General features: G+C 38.6%; 1 protein-coding gene across 1 annotated transcript; it reads left to right on the top strand.

The window, feature by feature from the left end:
* The first annotated feature begins 18608 nt into the window (after window positions 1–18608).
* On the top strand, window positions 18609–19556 carry OR3A1H (olfactory receptor family 3 subfamily A member 1H). Its single transcript, NM_001388813.1, is given in 1 exon segment — window positions 18609–19556. A coding segment is annotated over 1 exon segment (948 nt).
* Window positions 19557–20030: the final 474 nt, after the last annotated feature.

Raw genomic sequence — 20030 nt, 5'->3', positions numbered from 1 at the left:
CCATTCACTCCCACCCCCTGCCCTCCTCCCCTTCTACCACCCCTAGTTCGTTTCCCAGAGTTAGCAGTCTTTACTCTTATTCTTTTTCTAAGTTATTTTGGCTACTCTACGTTCTTTGTTCTTACACATAAAACATAGAATTAGCCTGCCAATTTCTATAAAACATGTGCCAAGATCTATAGATCAATTTGGGAGGAATTGAGATATTAACAATGCTGAGTTTTCTGATCCATGAACATGACATATCTCTCCATTCAGTTAGTCTTTCTATATTTCTTTCAACAATGTTTTGTAGTTTTCAGTGTATTAAGTCTTGCACATATTTTAATTTATTCCTATCTCATAGTTTTAATAATATTTAAGTGGTATTGTTTTAATATGTATTTTCAAAGTTTTTGCTAGTATATTGAAATACACTGATTTTTATGTATTCTGTTTCATATATTATGTATTGACCCTGTATACTTTCACCTCACCAAACTCACTTTTTTTTTAAATTTTTTATTGGTGTTCAATTTACTACAGAATAACCCCCAAACTCACTTATTAGTTCTAGTAGATTTTGGTAGATTGGGATTCTAAAAAAAGAAAATATCTTCATCCTCTTTCAAATCTGGAGGACTTTTATTTTTGTCTTGCCTTGTTGTACTAACTAGAATTCCAAAATGGTGTTAAAAAGCAGTTGTGAGTGCCAACTTCCTTACTTTGTCCATAATCTTTTTTTAACATTTCAGAATAATATTTATAATAAATTTATGTTTTATTGGTGTTCAATTTGCCAACATACGGAATAACAACCAGTGCTCATCCTGTCAAGTGCCCCCCTCAGTGCCCGACACCCAGTCATCCCCACCCCACGGCCTCCTCCCCTTCCACCACCCCTAGTTCGTTTCCCAGAGTTAGGAGTCTTTATGTTCTGTCTCCCTTTCTGATATTTCCTACCCACTTATTCTCCTTTCCCTTCTATTCCCTTTCACTATTATTTATATTTCCCAAATGAATGAGACCATATAATGTTTGTCCTTCTCCGATTGACTTATTTCACTCAACATAATACCCTCCAGTTCCATCCACGTTGAAGCAAATGGTGGGTATTTGTCGTTTCTAATGGCTGAGTAATATTCCATTATATACATAAGCCACATCTTTATCCATTCATCTTTCGATGGACACCGAGGCTCCTTCCACAGTTTGGCTATTGTAGACATTGCTGCTAGAAACATCGGGGTGCAGGTGTCCCGGTGTTTCATTGCATCTGTATCTTTGGGGTAAATCCTCAGCAGTGCAATTGCTGGGTCGTCCGGCAGGTCTATTTTTAACTCTTTGAGGAACCTCCACACAGTTTTCCAGAGTGGCTGCACCAGTTCACATTCCCACCAACAGTGTAAGAGGGTTCCCTTTTCTCCGCATCCTCTCCAACATTTGTGGTTTCCTGCCTTGTTAATTTTCCCCATTCTCACTGGTGTGAGGTGGTATCTCATTGTGGTTTTGATTTGTATTTCCCTGATGGCAAGTGATGCAGAGCATTTTCTCATGTGCATGTTGGCCATGTCTATGTCTTCCTCTGTGAGATTTCCGTTCATGTCTTTTGTCCATTTCATGATTGGATTGTTTGTTTCTTTGGTGTTGAGTTTAAGAAGTTCTTTATAGATCTTGGAAACTAGCCCTTTCTAGATACGTCATTTGCAAATATCTTCTCCCATTCTGTAGGTTGTCTTTGAGTTTTGCTGACTGTATCTTTTGCCGTGCAAAAGCTTCTTATCTTGATGAAGTCCCAATAGTTCATTTTTGCTTTTGTTTCTTTTGCCTTCCTGGATGTATCTTGCAAGAAGTTACTGTGGCCGAGTTCAAAAAGGGTGTTGCCTGTGTTCTCCACTAGGATTTTGATGGAATCTTGTCTCACATTTAGCTCTTTCATCCATTTTGAGTTTATCTTTGTGTATGGTGAAAGAGAGTGGTCTAGTTTCATTCTTCTGCATGTGGATGTCTAATTTTCCCAACACCATTTATTGAAGAAACTGTCTTTCTTCCAGTGGATAGTCTTTCCTCCTTTATCAAATATTAGTTGACCATAAAGTTCAGGGTCCACATCTGGATTCTCTATTCTGTTCCATTGATCTATGTGTCTGTTTTTGTGCCAGCACCACACTGTCTTGATGATCACAGCTTTGTAGTACAACCTGAAATCTGGCATTGTGATGCCCCTGGCTCTGGTTTTCTTTTTCAATATTCCCTTGGCTATTCGGTGTCTTTTCTGATTCTACACAAATCTTAAAATAATTTGTACCAACTCTCTGAAGAAAGTCCATGATATTTTGATAGGAATTACATTAAATGTGTAAATTGCCCTGGATAGCATTGACATTTTCACAATATTAATTCTTCCAATCCATGAGCATGGAATACTTTTCCATCCCTTTGTGTCTTCCTCAGTTGCTTTCAGAAGTGTTCTGTAGTTTTTAGGGTATAGATCCTTTACCTCTTTGGTTAGGTTTATTCCTAGGTATCTTATACTTTTGGGTGCAATTGTAAATGGGATTAACTCCTTAATTTCTCATTCTTCAGTCTCATTGTTAGTGTATAGAAATGCCACTACTTCTGGGCATTGATTTTGTATCCCGCCATGCTGCTGAATTGCTGTATGAGTTGTAGCAATCTTGGGATGGAGTCTCTTGGGTTTTCTATGTAGAGTATCATGTCATCTTCAAAGAGGGAGAGTTAAATGCCTTTTATTTCTTTTTTTTTTTTTTGCCTTTTATTTCTTTTTCTTGCCTGATTGCTGAGGCTAGGACATCTAGTACTATGTTGACTAGCAGTGGTGAGAGTGGACATCCCTGTCTTGTTCCTGATCTTAGGGAAAGGCTCCCAGGGTTTCCCCATTGAGAATGATATTTGCTGTGGGCTTTTTGTAGATGGCTTTTAAGATGCTGAGGAATGTTCCCTCAATCCCTATACTCTGAAGAGTTTTGATCAGGAATGGATGCTATATTTTGTCAAATGCTTTCTCTGCATCTATTGAGAGGATCATATGGTTCTTGTTTTTTCTCTTGTTGATATGATCTATCATGTTGATTGCTTTATGAGTGCTGAACCAACCTTTCATCCTGGGGGTAAATCCTACTTGGTCATGATGAATAATCTTCTTAATGTACTTTTGGATCCTATTGGCTAGTATCTTGTTGAGAAGTTTTGCTTCTGTGTTCATCAGGGATATTGGTCTATAATTCTTTTTGGTGGGGTCTTTGGTTTTGGAATTAAGGTGATGCTAGTCTCATAGAATGAGTTTGGTAATATTCCATCCCTTTTGGAACAGCTTAGTAGAATAGGTATTGTTTCTTCTTTAAACATTTGATTGAATTCCCCTGGAAAGCCAGCTGGCCCTGGACTTTTGTGTCTTGCAAGGTTTTTGATGACTGTTTTATTTATTTATTTATTTATTTATTTATTTATTTATTTATTTATTTATTTTTGATGACTGTTTCAATTTCCTCCCTGGTTATCGGCCTGTTCAGGTTTTCTATTTCTTCCTGTTCCAGTTTTGGTAGTGTGTGGTTTTCCAGAAATGTATCCATTTATTCTAGATTGCCTAATTTATAGGCGTATAGCTGCTCATAATATGTTTTTTAAGTCGTTTGTATTTCCTTGGTATTGGTTGTGATCTCTCATTTTTCATTCGTGATTTTATTAATTAACCTTTTCTCTCTTTTTTTTAAATAAGGCTGGCTAATGGTTTATCTATCTTATTAATTCTTTCAGAGAACCAACTCCTGGTTTTGTTGATCTGTTCTAGAGTTCTTCTGGTCTAGATTTCATTGAGTTCTGCTCAAATCTTTTTTAACTCTCTTCATCTGCTGGGTGTAGGTTTTATTTGCTTTTCTTTCTCCAGTTCCTTTAAGTGCAAGGTTAGCTTGCATATTTCAGTTTTTTCCAATTTTTTTAGGAATGCTTCTATTGCGATGTATTTCCCTCTCAGGACTGCTTTTGCTGTACCCCAAAGATTTTGAATGGTTGTATCTTCATTCTCATTAGTGTCCACGAATATTTTTTATTCTTTTCTAATTTCCTAGTTGACCCTTTCATCTTTTAGCAGGATGGTCTTTAACCTCCACATGTTTGAGTTTCTTTCAAATTTCTTCTTGTGATTGAGTTCAAGTTTCAAAGAATTATGGTCTGAAAATATGTAGGGGAAACCCCCAATCTTTTGGTATCAGTTAAGACCTGATTTGTGACCCAGTATGTGGTCTATTCTGGAGAAAGTTCCATGTGCACTTGAGAGGAATGTGTATTCAGTTGCATTTGGATGTAAAGTTCTGTAAATATCTGTGAAATCCACCTGGTCCAGTGTATCATTTAAAGCTCTTGTTTCCCAAGACACAAAAGTCCAGGGCCAGATGGCTTCCCTGGGGAATTCTATCAAACCTTTAAGAGGAAACTATGCCTATTCTACTAAAGGTGTTTGGAAAGATAGAAAGAGATGGAATACTTCCAAACTCGTTCTATGAGGCCAGCATCACCTTAATTCCAAAACCAGACAAAGACCCCACCAAAAAGGAGAATTATAGACCAATATCCCTGATGAACATGGATGCAAAAATTCTCAACAAGATACTAGCCAATAGGACCCAACAATACATTAAGAAAATTATTCTGCATGACCAAGTAGGATTTATCCCTGGGATGCAAAGCTGGTTCAACACTTGTAAAACAATCAATGTGATTCATCATATCAGCAAGAGAAAAAACAAGAACCATATGATCCTCTCACTAGATGCAGAGAAAGCATTTGACAAAATACAGCATCCATTCCTGATCAAAACTCTTCAGAGTATAGGGATAGAGGGAACATTCCTCAACATCTTAAAAGCCATCTATGAAAAGCCCACAGAAAATATCATTCTCAATGGGGAAGCACTGGGAGCCTTTCCCCTAAGATCAGGAACAAGACAGGGATGTCCACTCTCACCACTGCTAGTCAACATAGTACTGGAAGTCCTAGCCTCAGCAATCAGGCAAGAAAAAGAAATAAAAGGCATTCAAATTGGCAAAGAAGAAGTCAAACTCTCCCTCTTTGCCGATGACATGATACTCTACATATAAAACCCAAAAGCCTCCACCCCAAGATTGCTAGAACTCATACAGCAATTTGGCAGTGTGGCAGGATACAAAATCAATGCCCAGAAGTCAGTGGCATTTCTATACACTAACACTGAGACTGAAGAAAGAAATTAAGGAGTCAATCCCATTTACAATTGCACCCAAAAGCATAAGATACCTAGGAATAACCTAACCAAAGAGGTAAAGGATCTATACCCTAAAAACTACAGAACACTTCTGAAAGGAATTGAGGAAGACACAAAGAGATGGAAAAGTATTCCATGCTCATGGATTGGAAGAATTAATATTGTGAAAATGTCAATGCTACCCAGGGCAATTTACACGTTTAATGCAATCCCTATCAAAATACCATGGATTTTCTTCAGAGAGTTGGTACAAATTATTTTAAGATTTGTGTGGAATCAGAAAAGACCCCGAATAGCCAGGGGAATATTTAAAAAAGAAAACCATATCTGGGGGCATCACAATGCCAGATTTCAGGTTGTACTACAAAGCTGTGGTCATCAAGACAGTGTGGTACTGGCACAAAAACAGACACATAGATCAATGGAACAGAATAGAGAATCCAGAAGTGGACCCTCAACTCTATGGTCAACTAATATCAACAAAGCAGGAAATACCATCCACTGGAAAAAAGACAGTCTCTTCAATAAATGGTGCTGGGAAAATTAGACATCCACATGCAGAAGAATGAAACTAGACCAGTCTCTTGCACCATACACAAAAATAAACTCAAATGGATGAAATATCTAAATGTGAGACAAGATTCCATCAAAATCCTAGAGGAGAACATAGGCAACACCCTTTTTGAACTTGGCCACAGTAACTTCTTGCAAGATTCATTCACGAAGGCAAGAAGAACAAAAGGAAAAATGAACTATTGGGACCTCATCAAGATAAGAAGCTTTTGCACAGCAAAGGATACAGTCAACAAAGCTAAAAGACAACCTACAGAATGGGAGAAGATATTTGCAAATGACGTATCTAGAAAGGGCTAGTTTCCAAGATCTATAAAGAACTTCTTAAACTCAACACCAAAGAAACAAACAATCCAATCATGAAATGGACAAAAGACATGAACAGAAATCTCACAGAGGAAGACATAGACATGGCCAACATGCACATGAGAAAATGCTCTGCATCACTTGCCATCAGGGAAATACAAATCAAAACCACAATGAGATACCACCTCACACCTGTGAGAATGGGGAAAATTAACAAGAAAGGAAACCACAAATGTTGGAGAGGGTATGAAAAAAGGGAACCCTCTTACATTGTTGGTGGGAATGTGAAATGGTGCAGCCACTCTGGAAAAGTGTGGAGGTTCCTCAGGGAGTTAAAAATAGATCTGCCCTACGACTCAGCAAATTTCACTGCTGGGGATTTACCCCAAAGATGCAGATGCAATGAAAAGCAGGGACACTTGCACCCAGATGTTTATAGCAGCAATGTCCACAATAGCCAAACTGTGGAAGGAGACTCGATGTCCATCGAAAGATGAATGGATAAAGAAGATGTGGTCTATGTATACAATGGAATATTACTCAGCCATTAGAAACGACAAATACCCACCATTTGCTTCAACGTGGATGGAACTGGAGGGTATTATGCTGAGTGAAATAAGTCAATCGGAGGACAAACATTATATGGTCTCATTCATTTGAGGAATATAAATAATAGTGAAAGGGAATAGAAGGTAAGGGAGAATAAATGGGTAGGAAATATCAGAAAAGGAGACAGAACATGAAGACTCCTAACTCTGGGAAACGAACTAGAGGTGGTGGAAGGGGAGGAGGGCGGGTGTTGGGGGTGAATGGGCACTGAGGGGGGCATTTGACCGGATGAGCACTGGGTGTTATTCTGTATGTTGGCAAATTGAACACCAATAAAAATAAATTTATTATTAAAAAGAAGAATCAATCAGAGATAGAGTGCAATAAATGAGATTGGATACAGGCTTGATGCAATGAACAGCAGGCTAAAAGTAGCAGAGGAAGAAATTAGTGACCTAGAAGACAAATAATGGAAAGTAATGCAACTGAATGAAAGAATTATGGAACACAAGAACAGACTTAGGGAGCTCAGTGACTCCATCAAATGTAATAACATTCATACTATAGGAGTCCCAGAAGAAGAAGAGAGAAAAACAGAGGAGAAAATTTATTTGAAAATAATAGCAGAAAGCTTCTGTAATCTGGGGAAGGAAACAGACAACCAGATTCAGGAGGCACATAGAACTCCCATCGATGTCAACAAAAGCAGGCCAACATCACAACTTACTTGCAACTAAATTTGTGAAATATGGTGATAAAGAAAAAATCTTAAAGCAACAAGACAAAAGAAGTCTTTAACTTATAAGGAAAAACTCATAAGGCTAGCAGGAGATCTCTCAACAGAACTTGGCAAGCCAGAGGGAGTAGGCATGATATATTCAAAGTGCTGAATGGAAAAAATCTGCAGCCAAGAATACTCTGTCCAGCAAGGCTGTCATTCAGCATAGGAGAGATAGTTTCCACAATAAACAAAAACTAAAGGAGTTAATGACCATAAGCCAGCCCTGCAAGAAATATTAAAGAGGAGTCTTAGGGTTTTAAAAGAGAGACCAAAAGTGACAAAGACAAGAAAGGATTAGAGAAAATTTCCAGAAACAATGACAAAACAAGTGATAAAATGGCAATAAATACATATCTATCCATAATTATTTTGAATGTAAATGGACTAAATGTTCCAATAAAAAATAGGGTTTATGGCATAAGAAAGTGGTCCAGTTTCATCCTTTTGCATGTTGCTGTCCAGTTTTTTCAATACCACTTGTGAAAAAAACTGTATTTTTTGAATTAGATATTCTTTCCTGCTTTCTCAAAGATTAATTGACCACATAGTTATGAGTTTATTTCTGGGTTTTCTATTCTGTTCATTGATCTATGTGACTATTTTTGTGCTGGTACCATATTGTCTTGATCACTACAACTTTGTAATTTAAATTGAAGTCCAGAAATTTTATTTGTCCAGCTTTGCTTTGCTTTTCAAGGTTGCTTTGGCTATTCGGGCTTTTTTGTGTTTCTATATAAATTTTAGGATTGTTTGTTCTAGCTCTGTGAAAAATGCTGTTGGTATTTTGATATGGATTGCTTTGGGTAGTATAGACTGTTTAACTATGTTTGTTCTTCTGATCCATGAGCATGCAATGTCTTTCCATTTCTTTGTGTCCTCTTCAATTTCTTTCATCAGTATAGAGGCCTTTCACCTCTTTGGTTAGGTTTTTTCCTAGGTATCTTATGGTTTTTGGTGCAATTGTAAATGGGATTGATTCCTTAATTTCTCTTTCTGCTGCTTCATTATTGATTTATACAAATGCAACAGATTTCTGTACATTGATTTTTGTATTCTGTGACTTTATTGAATTTTTTGGTGGAATCTTTTGGATTTTCTAAATAGAGTATCATGTCATCTGCAAATACTTCTTTTTACTTCTTCCTTACTGATTTGAATGTCTTTTATTTCTTTTTGTTGTCTGATTTCTGTGGCTAGGACTTCCAGTACTATGTTAAATAAAATGGTGAGAGGGGACATCTTTTCTTGTTCCTGACCATAGAAGAAAAGCTCTGTTTTTCTCCTTTTAGAATGATAATAGCTAAGAATCTCTTGTAGATGACCTTTATTATGTTGAGGTATATTCCATCTAAACCTACTTTGTTGAGGGTTTTCATCATAAGGGGATGTTGTACTTTGTCAAATGCTTTTGGTGCATCTGTTGAAATGATCATATGGTTCTTATCCTTTCTTTTATTAATGTGATGAATCATGTTGATTGATTTGTGAATATTGAACCACACTTGCAACTCAGGAATAAGTGAAGGAAACAATCAACAAAACTAAACCAACCTACAGAATGGAAGAAGATATTTGCAAATATCATATCTGATAAAGGGTTAGTATCCAAAATATATAAAGAACTTAAAAACACAACACTCAAAAAATGAATATTCCATTAAAAATGAGCAAATGATATGAGTAGATATATTTTTAATTTAAATTCCATTTAGGTAGCATATACTGTATTATAAGTTTCAGGGGGTAGAATTTAGTGATTCATCAATTGCATACAACATCCAGTGCTCATTATTTCAAGTGCCTTCCTTAATTCCCATCATCTAATTACCCCATCCCCCAAACAGCTCTCCTCCAGCAACCCTCAATTTGTTTCCTGTAGTTAAAAGTCTCTTATGGTCTGTCTCCTTCTCTGATTTCATCTTGTTTTAATCTTCCCTCCCTTCTCCTATGTTCATCTGTTTTGTTTCTTAAATATGACATATGAGTGAAATCATACGGTATTTGTCTTTCTCTGACTAACTTATTTCACTTAACATAATACCCTCTAGTTCCCTCAATGTAATTGCAAATGGCAAGGTTTCATTCTTTTTGATGGCTGAGTAATATTGTGTATATTTGTGTGTGTATACATTCACACATTACATACCACATCTTCTTTATCCATTTATGCATCCTTTATTCTTTATGCATTATTTTTAAAAATATTTTATTTATTTATTAATGAGAAACACACAGAGAGAGGGGCAGAGACATAGGCAGAGAGAGAAGCAGGCTCCATGCATGGAGCCGATGTGGGACTCAATCCCAGGACTCCAGGATCATTCTCTGGACGGAAGGCTGGCACTCAACTGCTGAGCCACCCAGGCATCCCACTTTATCCATTCTTTGATAGACATCTGGGTTCTTTCCATATTTTAGATATTGTGGACATTGCTGCTATAAACACTAGGGTGTGGGTGCCCCTTTGAGTCACTATGCTTGTATCCGTTGGATAAATGCCTAGTAGTGTAATTGCTGAGTCATAAGGTAACTCTATTTCTAACTTTTTGAGGAACCTCCACACTTTTTTCCAGAGTGGCTACACCAGTTTGCATTCCCACCAACATCTGCTATTTCCTGACTTGTTAATTTTAGCTAATGAATAGACATTTTTCCAAAGAAGACATACAGATGGCCAACAGACACATGAAAAGTTGCTCAATATCAGTGACCATGAGGGAAATACAAATAAAAACTACAAAGAGATATCACCTCATGCCTGTCAGAATGGCTATAATTAACAACATATATGAATATTGCTCAGCCACAAAAAAAAATGAAATCTTGCCATTTGCAATGACATGGATGGAGCTAGAGAATATTATACTAAGTGAAATAAGTCAGAGAAAAACAAATACCACTTTTATTTTGATTTCACTCATCAGTAGATTTACGAAACAAAACAAATGAGCAAAGGGGAAAAAAAGGAGAGTCAAACCAAGAAACAGATTCTTATCTATTAGAGAACAAACTGATGATTACTTGAAAGAAGATGGATGGGAGGATGGGTTAAATAGATGATACAGATTAAGGAGTACATTTGTTGTGATGAGCACTGGGTGTTGTATATAAGTGTTGGATCAGTATATTGTACACTTGAAACTAACATTGTATTGTACTTTAACTAACTGGAATTTTAAAACTTTTTGAAAAGAAAGGAAAAAAAAAAAGAATGGATGGATACATTTACTGGACTTCACTGTCCTCTGAGATAAATAGAATTCCTAACACCCTCATGGAACGATATGAGAGGTGGAGTAAGGATTTGGATGTGAGGCCTTTTTGAGAAAATTAAAAACATCACAGAGTGAAGCATCATTATTGGGTTCATTAAAACCTTGGGTTATTTATCAGTTTGTGGCTCCCCAAAGCCCCACTCTTTCCTAGGAGGACTAATTTTTGAGGTCTGCAGGGGATGGCACTGCAGTGGATAGAGTCCCACAACAAAGGTGATCTCATCTATCTTTTACTCATTTTCTTATATATGGCCCCTTCCAGGCTCTCCCAGACCAGGGCCTGCAGAGCACTGCACCCTCTTCACTCCCTTCATCAGAAATTTCTTTGGCTTCTGTACCTGTAACAAGGTGAGGATTCTCCAGGGTCCTCTGTCTGCTTCCTAATAACATATAAGACAACCCGAGTTATTACCAAGCATGTAAAATCTCCTATTTCATAGAGGATTCAGTAAAGATAGTCTTATTTGGGGTAATATATCAAATGAGGGAAAGGGTTGGGGCTCTCCTATGCCAGGGCATTTTGCCAACACCTGTCATTCTTGGACAAAGCCTGCCTTCTGTGTTTATTGGAGGGAGTATGAGGGCATTAATCTAATCCAGTCTTCCTGTTGGATCCATTTCGTAGGAAGTAACCTTGGGCCAGACCCCTACATCAGATGGTCTGTGTGTGTCTTCATCATCAGGTGCATAAAGCTTTCAGTTGGAATATCTGAGCAAGGTGTAGTGAACACTCAGCAAGGATAGCTTGGGGCTCATCCAAGAATGGTTATCTAGGAGGATCTCTTCAGTTGAGGTGTCCATGGTGATCTTGTTTAAGATGGACTTCCTAGATGCATAGACTAGTAGTCATCCTGTTACTAATCCCAAGTTCAGCTGCCTGACACCTGAAAGGTCAAAAGACAAGTTTTGATTGGAAAGGAATTTGAGCTTTACTCAGGAGGCTGGCCATGTGAGAAGGCAGACTCTTGTCCAAAGGCCAACTCCTAGGTTTCTGCCTGGCCCAGGAATTTAAAAGGGGTTTAGGGTAGTTAATCAGCAAAAAAAGTACAGTGGCCTGCTGCATTTCTTTATCACGGGCAGACTGCATAGTGCCAGCTACAAATGTTATCTCAGTGCTTGGGGGTTGTGCAAGGGAATCCGGTTCTTGTTTTGTGATGTGCATGAGTACTGTGTTCTTTCTGCAGAGGGTCAGGTCTACAAATACACAAAAGAAGGTTAGTAAAATCATTTGTGTGACCTGAAAAAGAAAATCGTTTCACAAATAACATTGTTAGGCTAATCAGAAAACTGAGGCAGCTTCAGACAGACTTGCTGGCTTCTGCGGCCTGTGAAGTTTCTGGTTCTTCACTCCTCAAGGCAAGTCATGGGCACGTCTCACAGAAAGTAAATTAGTTCTGTTACAAATCAAGGGCCTTAGGCCAGCAAGTAAGAAGTGTTTTATCTGGGAGTAAGTTAACCCTTAAGACCAGCTGGATCGCTGTTACAGTAGTAAAATCTTGGTGGTGGTGAGTTTCACCTGTATAGAATGAGGGTCACATGGCATCTTGTGGGGTATACTTATCTTGCCCAGACTTATTTATTCATAGGGTATACCCCTCCTAACTGCCAAAGTCTTTGGAGCTGTTTTCAAGAAAAGACATTATGTCAGTGAAGGGATTGTTTTAACTACTATCTTAACTGTTCTCAGTGCCCCATCTGGATAAAGAGAGCAGAGATTCTTACAGCAGTAGTTCTGTACATTTTACTCAAACTTACACTTCCTTCAAATTCTGTTAATTATTCCTGGTCTTGCAAAAATTCCAGCTTATCCAGAAAATCTTTCCCAACTACTACAACCCAATATCATGTCTCTTTTCATCAAAAACTTTTGATCTTATGGTCAAAGTTGCCCGGTTCGTTCATTTATTTGTTTCAGAAATATTGAGTACCTACTGTATGCAAAATGTGATGTTAGGCAATAAGAATGCAAAGCTGCATCAGACAATCTGTCCTGAAGCTATTTACACTGGGCAGAGAATTAGTGATCTCTAGAGAGAAATTACCTGGCAAGAAAATCACAGAAAGAAGTGTCATAAAGTATGCAGTTAAAGTGTTGCATGAGTTTAGCAGAGGAACTTCAGATGGGGAAGGATCAGGAAAACTTTTATAGAAGAGAAACATTTTAGTTAAATCTTAAAGAATTTGAGCACTTGGAGTTAGCAAGAGGACATTCCAGCTAAAACAGTTTGAGCAAAAATAGGGAACTATGAGATCAAAGCGTGTAACACCTTAAAATGCAAGTTCAAGTAGATGCAAGAGGACATTCGGAAGGCTGTTTATTTCTTAATTATATACTATGTGTAGAGAGCTGTTTTGCTCTTATCAATGTCAAATCATACAGTATATACTGAATGAGTCTAGGTCTATAATTTGACCCACAGAGTGACTCAACAGAAATCATGGATTTCTAAGCTTCTAAAAGAACTTAGGAGACAATGCATCAAATTTCTCACCCACATGGAATCTTCTATGCAGCATTCACTAAAACTGACAGCCACCACAATGTAGAGATCTAATTTGGATTCTGGCATTGAGGCTTTCTTTACCAACTGCCCCTGCACATCTGCAGCTGTTACTCTGCCTTAATTGCACATGTAAAATGAACCTGTATAGAAAAGAGGATGTCTTCAGGGTCTAAAGAGGTCAGTTGCTGGCCAAGAGAGCATGAGATGGAAAAAAAAGGGTGAGAGACCATTAGGGACTGTTCAGACAGGGCAAGAGGACATGCATGACAAGGATTTTGCAAGATATTCTAAACTCCTGAAATTTTCCTATTTGTTATTGTTTTTACACACTACCTATAATTAGCAGAAAAACTTTGAACATAAGAAGGAACCAAATTCTTATTTTGAGAGAATAGGAATAAAGGTTGATGACTATGATGGCAGAGAGGAGGTTAAGATTGGGGGAACTGTAGCCTGCCCTCAGCTAGAGGAAGGCTGTAAGATACAGCTTTGAAGAGGCGTGGAAAGTATGCTGGTTTCCTCTGGGCATAATGTGGTGTCTTTGGATAAAATGGAAAGCAGAGGGCTGGGAGGCAGACTGTTGGTGTCTGAGAAGTGCCTTCACAGACCTGCACTCATGAGAGACCTGAGGTTCTGTTACATTTGGTGACAGACTTAGAAAACTTGAATCAGGAAGACGTATCAGAGAAAAGGATCTCACAGAATAGCTGAGGGAGGAGAGCTCCAGAATGAACTCTGTAGTTGGTAGGATGCAGAATGGAGTCCGGCAGGTGCCGACTGTAACCATGACCATAAAGCCTGCTTGTTGGTGAGCTACTTACCACAGGTGTGTGAGCCTGAAATCTTGAGGTCCGCAAGACACAGTCACCTGGGCTAGAGAATAGGTTTCTCAGTCAGAAGAGTGCCCCCAGAGCACTCCTAAAGAGAACTGCAGAGGACATGGATTCTTCCATTCCTCAGCAAGGGTTAGGAAATTCTCGTTGGGGGCTTGGTTGGAAGCAGCCAATTTGGGCTAGTCAAACCAGTGGACAAATTTCTGGTGTCCTCATGTAAATCCTTTCTCTAATAGCTTCAGAGTTATTTGGGGTACCAAGTATACAATGGGCTGGCCCAGGATTAGGTACTTTTCAAAAAATAGAAAACCAGACATTTTATAACTATATTCAGTATTCACTCTAATCCCAACAAATGTAGCCCCACAATGCTCCATTATAGTTTCTCCCTTTAGTAAAATGAGGCAGTAGATACTTTCTAAGATGTCAACCAACTTGGTTCTTCTTTGATTCAATGACACTCTAGACAGGGTATACTGAATATAGCTATGTGCACTGATGAGGTCACAGTGTGGGTGAAGGTTATAGTAAAAATATTTAATAAGTACCAGGCTGGTGGTAATCTGTACCAGTGGGGCCCCCACCATGACTCACCATCTACATTATTGATGGAATACTGACATTGTGTCTTGGATTTTAAAGTATTTCTCAATATTTAGGAACTTATCTTCATAATTCCTATATGTTGATACAGTTGTAGAAATCACAGCTTTTAATTATTATTATCTATGATGCTTTTAATTCTACTTTTATAAATCCCTAAATATTTCTAGGTGCCAATGTTACCAGGTTGTTATAATTTAAAAGATCCATCTAAAGACAGAAAAAGACAGAAAAAAAGTCAAAGGAATTCGTTTAATGAGTAGAAGGTAATCTTAAAACATTCATCGTCTGCTAAAGTATGCACCTGAAGAATAAAACAGTCCATAAGCTTCCACTGATGGATACCACAGAAATTAATGTGGGCAGAAACTGGTAAGCAAGTCTGCTCTTTCATTACAAGTAGGTTGTACTCGTAAAGGAAGTACAACGGAGCAAGTGTTATTTCATCGCTTCATGGAACAGTGAAGCAAATCAAGATGGGTGTACCATTCTAAACCTTCATTTAATCTGCCGGCTAGTAGCTCTCTGAACCTTCTGGAAACATGAGAGAAATGAGGAGCCATTGAGCTGCTATTACTGGCCTTTAAAAATCTTCATAATCTGGAGGAAACAGATCATTAAAAATATATTTAGGATTATAAAAGTAATCACATTCATTGTAGAACATTTGAAAGCAAAAGAAAGTTGAAAAAAGGCATTAAAATTCTCCCATATTCCTACCCATCAGTGAACTAAGAGATATTTATTTTGGGTCATTTTTCTTGGTGCCTACATATATGATTGAGGTATGAATTTACTTCCTGTTTCATTCTTTATTTTATATTATAAGATTTCACCTAACTATTGGGACTTCTTGGTTTTATAGCTGATTACTCTTGGCATTTAAGGAATCTATTGACTGTGCTGAATTGCTTTTTATCTAATTTGTTAATGTCTAATAATTCTAAGAGTTTCCCAGTTTTTTCTCTTTTCTTGAGTTTTTGATTTTATTGTTTTCAATTTATTCTTTTTTTGTTTCTTTTTTTTTAATTTATTTTTTATTGGTGTTCAATTTACTAACATACTGAATAACCCCCAGTGCCCGTCACCCATTCACTCCCACCCCCCCCGCCCTCCTCCCTTTCTACCACCCCTAGTTCGTTTCCCAGAGTTAGCAGTCTTTACGTTCTGTCTCCCTTTCTGATATTTCCCACACATTTCTTCCCCCTTCCCTTATATTCTCTTTCACTATTATTTATATTCCCCAAATGAATGAGAACATATAATGTTTGTCCTTCTCCGACTGGCTTACTTCACTCAGCATAATACCCTCCAGTTCCATCCACGTTGAAGCAAATGGTGGGTATTTGTCATTTCTAATAGCTGAGTAATATTCCATTGTATACATAAACCACAGCTTCTTTATCCATTCATCTTTCGTTGGACACCGAGGCTCCTTCCACAGTTTGGCTATAGTGGCCATTGCTGCTATAAACATCGGGGTGCAGGTGTCCCGGTGTTTCATTGCATTTGTATCTTTGGGGTAAATCCCCAACAGTGCAATTGCTGGGTCGTAGGGCAGGTATATTTTTAACTGTTTGAGGAACCTCCACACAGTTTTCCAGAGTGGCTGCACCAGTTCACATTCCCACCAACAGTGTATGAGGGTTCCCTTTTCTCCGCATCCTCTCCAACATTTGTTGTTTCCTGCCTTGTTAATTTTCCCCATTCTCACCAGTGTGAGGTGGTATCTCATTGTGGTTTTGATTTGTATTTCCCTGATGGCAAGTGATGCAGAGCATTTTCTCATATGCATGTTGGCCATGTCTATGTCTTCCTCTGTGAGATTTCTGTTCATGTCTTTTGCCCATTTCATGATTGGATTGTTTGTTTCTTTGGTGTTGAGTTTAAGAAGTTCTTTATAGATCTTGGAAACTAGCCCTTTATCTGATATGTCATTTGCAAATATCTTCTCCCATTCTGTAGGTTGTCTTTGAGTTTTGTTGACTGTATCCTTTGCTGTGCAAAAGCTTCTTATCTTGATGAAGTCCCAATAGTTCATTTTTGCTTTTGTTTCTTTTGCCTTCGTGGATGTATCTTGCAAGAAGTTACTATGGCCGAGTTCAAAAAGGGTGTTGCCTGTGTTCTTCTCTAGGATTTTGATGGAATCTTGTCTCACATTTAGATCTTTCATCCATTTTGAGTTTATCTTTGTGTATGGTGAAAGAGAGTGGTCTAGTTTCATTCTTCTGCATGTGGATGTCCAATTTTCCCAGCACCATTTATTGAAGAGACTGTCTTTCTTCCAATGGATAGTCTTTCCTCCTTTATCGAATATTAGTTGCCCATAAAGTTCAGGGTCCACTTCTGGATTCTCTATTCTGTTCCACTGATCTATGTGTCTGTTTTTGTGCCAGTACCACACTGTCTTGATGACCACAGCTTTGTAGTACAACCTGAAATCTGGCATTGTGATGCCCCCAGGTATGGTTTTCTTTTTTAAAATTCCCCTGGCTATTCGGGGTCTTTTCTGATTCCACACAATGTTTCTATTATTTAAGAATTTTGTTTCTCTTTGCTGAAGCTTTTATAGTAATGAGAAACACTTGAAGTAACAACAGCCATTGCTTTACTGTCCCTGATTTTGATAGAATCATCACTACTACTTTACCGTTATGTATGATACAGGTTGGCAGTGGATATGGCCTGTCACAAAATGGTGTACTTCCATTTCAAGTGACTGCAAACAGTTTTTTTTTCTTTTTTTCTCAAAAATGTATGTAGACATTTATGAATTATCTTTTAGAAAATTTTCCTCATTTTAAGCCAACAAATATACTAAATATGTTAATAGATTTACTAATATTAAATCATCCTCTCCTATAAAATTTATTGGATAATGGTGGATTTCACTTCTTATACTTAGGATTTTTACACATATATTATCAAATGGGGATGGTATAAAATAATGCCTAATTTTGTATAAAATAATTCCTGTACATTTTAGTATCAGGATTTGCTAACTTTAAAAAATGAATTGGAGGGGTGCCTGAGTGGCTCAGTTGCTTAAGCATGACTCTTGATTTTGACTCAGATCATGATCTCAGGGTTGTGGGATCAAGCCCTGAGTCCGGCTTCATGGTTTAGCATGGAGCCTGCTTAGGATTCTCTCTCCCTCACCCTATGCTCTTCCCTCTGTTTGTGTGCTTGGTCTCACTATCAAAAATAAGATAAAATAAAAAATTAAAATGAATTTTAAAAAATGAATTGAAAGGCTTTCATTTTTTCCCACGTTAAGTGTATGTTACATGAAAATTATATTTACACTGATATTTTAAAATAATTTGTATAAGAAGTATATGAGCTAGACCCTACACATGGAAGTACATTGTTGACTATTCCCTCCCCCCCTTTTTTTAAATTGTAGCTGGTTCATTTGGTTTGGGGACTGTTCTTGAATTGATTGTTCAAACTTAGGAGCAGATAGTATACCAAGGTTATTTGATTGGTTTTTGGTCTGCTGCTTTTCAATTCCTAATTTTGTGTATACTGACATTTTTCTCGCTTATGTGTCACATATTTATTCCTTTGTAATATATTTATAAGGACTTATGATACATATTTCTATTGTTTCTATTCACTTTTATATTTCCCCAAATTCTCCTTATACAGGTTGTTGGTGGGAGGACTTTATTCCTTGATTCTAGGGAACACTGGAAGAAAGGATTTATATATCCTTCACAATGAGGGGGAATATCAAGGTAGTTGTAGTGTAACTCACCTGGAACTTGGGTGAGGACAATGATGTGAAGACAGAGGGCTAATGAGTGAGGTATGGCTTGAGGAGTGGAAAAATACCTAATAGGGACGCTTGGGAATTTACCTTGGGGCTTGGCATCTGAAAATGACTCAATATATTTTTCTTGAATGACTAAATTGAGAAGACTGATCCCTTTCAGGGACCCATGGACCCAGAATCCAGAACCAATGGAACAACTGTTACTGAGTTCATCCTGCTGGGCTTGGTGGAGACACCAGGGCTACAACCAGTTGTCTTTGTAGTCTTCCTCTTTGCCTACCTGGTCACAGTCGGAGGCAACCTCAGCATCCTGGCTGCCATCTTGGTGGAACCCAAACTCCACACACCCATGTACTTCTTCCTGGGGAACCTGTCAGTGCTAGATGTTGGGTGCATCACTGTCACTGTTCCCTCAATGTTGGCTCGCCTCTTGTCCCACAAACGTACAGTTCCCTACAGAGCCTGCTTCACACAAATTTTCTTCTTCCATCTCTTGGCTGGTGTGGACTGCTTCCTGTTGACAGCCATGGCCTATGACCGATTCCTGGCCATCTGCCGGCCCCTCACCTACAGCACCCAGATGAGTCAGACAGTCCAGAAAATATTGGTAGCTGTGTCCTGGGCTTTAGCCTTCACCAATGCACTGACCCACACAGTAGCCATAGCCACACTCAACTTTTGTGGTCCTAATGTGATCAACCACTTCTACTGTGACCTCCCACAGCTCTTCCAGCTCTCCTGCTCCAGCACTCAGCTCAATGAGCTGCTGCTCTTTGCTGTGGGTTTCATAATGGCAGGTACCCCCTTGGCTCTCATCATCACTTCCTATGCACATGTGGCAGCTGCAGTCCTACGAATCCGCTCTGCTGAGGGCAGGAAGAAAGCTTTCTCCACATGTGGCTCCCACCTCACAGTGGTTGGCATATTCTATGGGACAGGTGTCTTCAGCTACATGAGGCTGGGCTCAGTAGAGGCCTCAGACAAGGACAAAGGGATTGGTATCCTCAACACTGTCATCAGCCCCATGCTGAACCCACTCATCTATAGCCTCCGGAACCCGGATGTGCAGGGGGCTCTGTGGCAGGTGCTCACAGGGAAGCGAGCCCTTGCATGAAGAGTGTATCAGGAGGGTAGAACCACGGCAAGTGGTTCTTGTCTTGAGCAAAATGGTTTTTGTTAGTGAGACTTGTTCCCCAAGGAGTCTCCAGCTGGTAATGTGTGTGAAGGTCCTATAGACCAGAATCCTTGGCTAGTTGCCTTTTGGTCCTAGCTGTGTTTTCAACTCCACGTGGAGGTGGAACCCAGGAAGCTCTGTCTCCTGGGAGACTCATGGTCCTACACAAAGGGTCTTTGGTTTATCTTCTGCTGAAGTCCCCAGAAATACTCCAGGAAAGATTCTCTCCAATACTTGGTACCAAGTATTAGTATATCCTCCGGTCTGGCTTCCCCGAAACAGCTCCCCTAACTTGCTTTGGCACAAGGATCCCAAAGAGGTTCTGGACTTACTACAGTATAATTTGAGACATTGAGCACCCTGTCTACATTGCAAGATTCTAGGGTATTTAACAGTGGAGAATTTATACTTCCT

The sequence above is a fragment of the Canis lupus genome, chromosome 9, assembly GCF_011100685.1.
Source record: "Canis lupus familiaris isolate Mischka breed German Shepherd chromosome 9, alternate assembly UU_Cfam_GSD_1.0, whole genome shotgun sequence".
In the NCBI taxonomy this organism is placed as follows: Eukaryota; Metazoa; Chordata; class Mammalia; order Carnivora; family Canidae; genus Canis; species Canis lupus.
The sequence above is the reverse complement of the archived record's forward strand: the minus strand, read 5'-3'. Positions and strand labels throughout refer to the sequence as shown.